The 4,828-nt window shown below is 38.1% G+C and overlaps 1 protein-coding gene across 1 annotated transcript; it reads right to left on the reverse strand.

The window, feature by feature from the left end:
* Window positions 1-276: 276 nt before the first annotated feature.
* Window positions 277-3,871, reverse strand: LOC309881020 (regulator of G-protein signaling 1-like). Its single transcript, XM_082766556.1, has 5 exons — window positions 3,683-3,871; window positions 3,225-3,308; window positions 2,536-2,597; window positions 1,819-1,982; window positions 277-1,107 (listed from the first exon to the last, which is right to left on the reverse strand). The coding sequence occupies exons 1-5, from the start codon at window positions 3,784-3,786 to the stop codon at window positions 922-924; spliced, it is 600 nt and encodes a 199-aa protein (XP_082622682.1). The 5' UTR covers window positions 3,787-3,871; the 3' UTR covers window positions 277-921.
* Between the last annotated feature and the right edge of the window lie 957 nt (window positions 3,872-4,828).

Consider the following 4,828-nt stretch of genomic DNA (forward strand, 5'->3'; position numbering starts at 1 on the left):
GTAGGATCCGGTATTCCATATAACTAAGGCCATATCTCTGTAAAGTGAGTAGGAGAGAGAGAAGGGCCTGTGGGGTGAGAGGGAAAAAATAATATTTGAATAAGGAGATGGGAAGTAGTGACATAGTGGGACAGAAGGGAACCATGTGCTTCAGTACTTGTTTTGGCATGTTTCAGTAATTGTAATGGAAAGAAAACAAAAAATAAGATGGAAAATGACCATAACTTTTTTTCTGTATTTTGAGTAGATTTAATTGAAGAGTTGCTTATTATTTTGCAATAAATTAAACAGAAAAGATGCTACATATCTGCTTGTTGAATACAAACTTAAAAAAAAAAAAAAAAAAAAAAAGTACAGCTTATATAGTTCTAATATAACTTAAAATAGATCAATTTTAAAATAAGTCAATTTATAATATATACATAGCACAATATTATCATAGAGCTGCACTCACACTTATTAAGACTTCACAGATTTTTTTAAAAAAGCCATTAAAGAGTCTTGGGCATTTTCTTGTTATGCACAAAGTTGTCAGTTGTCCTTATTTTTCTTCTGAACTTGATCATCTTTTCCCAACACTCAGCGTGCTAATCTTGTGCTTCCTGATAACCAGCAGTTCTTTGGCATCTAAGACTTGGTTCAATGTTCACAGTGGAGTTCAAATAATAAATAGCATCCAGATCCTGTCTCATCTCCATGATGTATGTATGGCAGGAGAGGATTTTCTCCATGTACTGCTCTCGCCCTTGTAGCAGTCTTGCTAGCTTTTATCCTGCCTTCTCTTGGCCATGGAGCTGTTTGCATCTCACTCATACCTCCTCCCAGGGAGGGCATTCTCCTAGCCAAGATCCAGCCATCCTGGAGGATGTTTCCATGGGATATTTGACATAGTTTCTTTGCCTCTTCATTATCTCAACCCCTTTATTTTGAATTGTTGGTCTGCAGCTGGTTCAAAAGGTTCAGGTAGGCTTTGGATTTCAAAAATCTGGGATATGAATCCCTCTCCATAAGGACATACACAGTTTTCTGGGCTTCATCAAAACTTGTGTGAGTTGGGTCTTGAGCCCTTTTGGCTGTTGCTTCCCTCATATGATAGTCAATATTGATCTGTAAAGTAAAAGAAAATAATAATAATAAAATAAATGTCATCAACATCTTTAAAATGTACTCTTCTGCTGTATCTATCGCTTGGTCTTGTCAGTAAATAAATTCCCAGCCTTAGAACTCAGTGTGATATTCAGTATCAGAACTGCAAGATGAGGGAACTTGAAGTTTATATCCCAGCTACGCACAATAGAAATGCAGTTTCTTAAAAAGTCAGAGACACTAGAGTTGAACAATAAATTACCATCTCCAGTGAAACCTCAAATTAAAACAAGGAGAAATCCTGCGTAGAATGAGTCTCCAGTTAGAGGTATGTTCACTGTACACAACGTTCAATTCTCTAGCATGTCCCCATATTTTAAAGGACAAAAAATAATCCACAGCTCTCTTACAAGCCAAGCTTACTCCAGCGGTCTGACCCCAAACACCAGCAGTAATTCAAACTGTGCTGACTCGGAGAGAACAGCGTCATGTGTCAAGACACTAGTGCTGCAACTGAACTTCTGCTGGCGCTGTAGTAGTGCTGGCCTGTGTCGTGTGACTGCACTTGTGAGGTCTGATAGACTCGTGTCTGAAGGCACTAACGGTGCAAGCATGCACACAAAACATGTGGCTGTCATCTTCCTGAGTAAATGAATTTAAGTGCATCTCTCATGCTTCCTTCTCCTCAATCTCTAGAATCTCTTTACTGTAATTTTATATATTAATGCTTACCTGTTTAATAGCATCTGACTGGACAAACTCCTCGTAAATCCTCTCTGCTTTGCCATGTAAGTGATCAGACTTGGTTTTCTTGTAATCCTCACAGGCCAGCCAGAACTCGATGTTCTCCTCGCTGAACTCTGACTTCAGGAACTCCCGAAAGACACCTTGACCACCTACAGCCAACACAAATATGCCATATATAGCATGATGTTTGTGACCAGGGGTGATAAAAATAAATAGTTTATAGCAGGAGTGAAATCTCTGGTATAAAAATCTTGCCGAAATAGTGTTCTCCCTTTCTTTTTACATACTGCAAATACTCCAGTTCTAAGGGGGATGGGACTCTTCCTAATGGCATTCAGTGGCTTTTAGATCTAGACCCCGGGTACCAAAACATATCATCAGATTCTAGTCTTCCCTAAATAGACTGTCCTAGGGTATAGCTGAAGGCAGAATTCCAAGTTAAATCAGTGTTGTACAGGGACAGAACTGGTCAGAAAGCAGTGAATTGAGCTTTTGGGGGGTTATTTGCTATACTAGAGGTATGAAACAGGGCAGGGGAGACAAATTTTTGGAATCCAATTAGAATATTGGAGCTGTGAACAACTGAAATGCTCATTCTTTGTCAGTGTTTGCAGGATGCTACAGCTTTGCATATTTGGTAACATTAGATAAATTTTTATCTGCAGAATAAGAAAAAAAGTAGTACTAAAGTAAAGTACTTACTTTGGCTGGCCAAGAGCTTTTCCAAAGACTGGGACCACTGCATTACTTCCTCTGCAGAAAGCCTAAATTGACAAAAGAAGGAAAAGGCTTTAGGTAAGAAATCACATTTCTCACTTGCATGTTTAAAGCAGACAAGTTTTATAATTAATTATTCTGTTTCAGAAATATGTAACACATTTATTAAACTCATGGCTTTCTCAGTGCAGATCTGAGAGCCCAGACTGAGGAAAAATAATTGGAGAAATGGAAAAACAGGCAACTGTGCAGTCACTCTGAATTCTGTTCCCTGAAAGATGAGCTGCTACTGTGACTATGACCAAATCCTTTTGAATCTGTATTACTGTTTCCATATATCTGAAATGAGACTTGTAATACCTTGGCTATTCCCTTGAGCATGAAGCATTTTTTCTTGTAAACCTTTACAGATTGGATATGATATGCCTCTGAAGAAGATAGATTTAAGAGAGGCTTCTTCTTCCCCATCATTTGATGCAAATATAATCATCACTAATAATGAATTTAGGAAGCAGAAATTATTAATGAAATTATAATATTAGTCCCTTTTGAAAATTTCAGGCACTATTTTGTTGTGTTAGAAATAATTTATTGGTCTAAGAGTAGTTTAGAAGCCAGTAAAAAGTAGTTGGAATATATAGCAATCTAACCATAGATTTACTTTTTGTACTTACACGACATTTCTGGAGTTGGAAGCCTTAATCCCAGATTCAAGATGCGGGACCATGCACTTCAAATAATTCTTGAGATCCGCACCACTGAAACCAATGAACAGACATTCTGTAATCCTTTACAATTGCAGTTGCATTTCATTTCTACATAAATTCCTTAAAGCTTAAATAGAGGCAAACAGCTCAATCCTAGGACTGAAGCCTGTGAAGTTGCATATCCATGTAATTCTTCTCAAAAGACTGACTGCCACTGTATCCAAAAATCTCATCCTGATTGCCTAAATTAATCAATTCGTTGGTTTCTATTAGCTCAAGCCACTTACAGTGATGCTATATTCCTGGGCTTTGAGCAGGCTTTGCAGTCAGTTAGCCTGAAAAAGACGCTAATTCTTAATCTTCAAGATCTAGTGCTATTTTCACTTCTAACACATTAAAGTTTAGACTGAGACATGTATACTTACAAAGCCTTTTGCTTCTTTTTATGGATTTTGCCTTCTGCAAGCTTGCAGTCGTCTTTTCCATTTATTTCAGTCATGTTGTGGTGGGAGAAAAATAATCCTGGCATTTTACTTAGCCTTGATGCGAAGCGCCTTGCGCAGCGATAATCCTCCAAGCACCAAATGCCAGTTCCCTGACTGCTACCTCCTTTTATTGACGCAGGCAGCCCTGCTAGTTGGTGTGAACAGATCTGTTTATCGTGCAGCCTCACCGCAAACTGTGGAAGTTCCCTTTTTTCAGTGTGCGGTGACGTGAGTCTTTTGAGAAAGAAAACAGACAGCAGTGTCTCGTGGTCGAGGTTAAACCGGATGAAACTGAATTACTTTGGGTTTGTTTTGTGTGTCTGCATTACACCCCCCATCAAAAAAAAAAAAAAAAAAAAAAAAAAAAAGAACTTCATAACCTTGAATTCTTGTCCCTCTCTGATTGGTCTTTTCAAATCAGCAGTTCTTCTTTGAGTTTATCTAATGGGCTCCAAATATTGCAGTTTAATCTTGACAGAACTCACCTGCTACGTGTCTGTTATACCAGGTGTGCTCTGAAATTGCATACTCTTGCTTCAACCCATCAAATCGGTTGTAAGCTAGAAATGAGTGCTTTCAGATATACCAGTATTAACATTCCCTATGTAACAAACTATTTGCAAGTCACTTACGTACCAGTTGCTCTTCAAACAAGAATACTCTTAGAATAGAGGCATCTGATTTGTTCAGCCCCACAAGCAGTACAAATGTTTGAAAGTAATTTTCATAGGAAAGGGTTTTGTGTAGTGAAAATTTGGGGAAATTCCATTTAATTTCTCCAAGTCAGATTATTTGGAAGTACACTGACATATTTCAGGAAAGTCTCTGAAACACGAGGTGATTCAGAACAGTCTAAAGATTGATGTGAGTTAGAGAGCTGTTGTTTGTAAAGGCAATGTGAACACTACAGGCTGTTCCAGGGAGATGTGCATTTTTCAGATCTACTTGAATTCCACTGCAAAGATGACACCATGGATATAAAGCAAGATGAATTAATTGTTACCCTGAAAAGATAGAAATAGCCTCTGTTTATTTGTCTGGGTTGCTTTAGAGGTGTAAGTACTTCAACTGGTCCTTGGACATATC

Source organism: Aythya marila, assembly GCF_965140915.1.
Source record: "Aythya marila genome assembly, chromosome: 8".
Lineage (NCBI taxonomy): Eukaryota > Metazoa > Chordata > Aves > Anseriformes > Anatidae > Aythya > Aythya marila.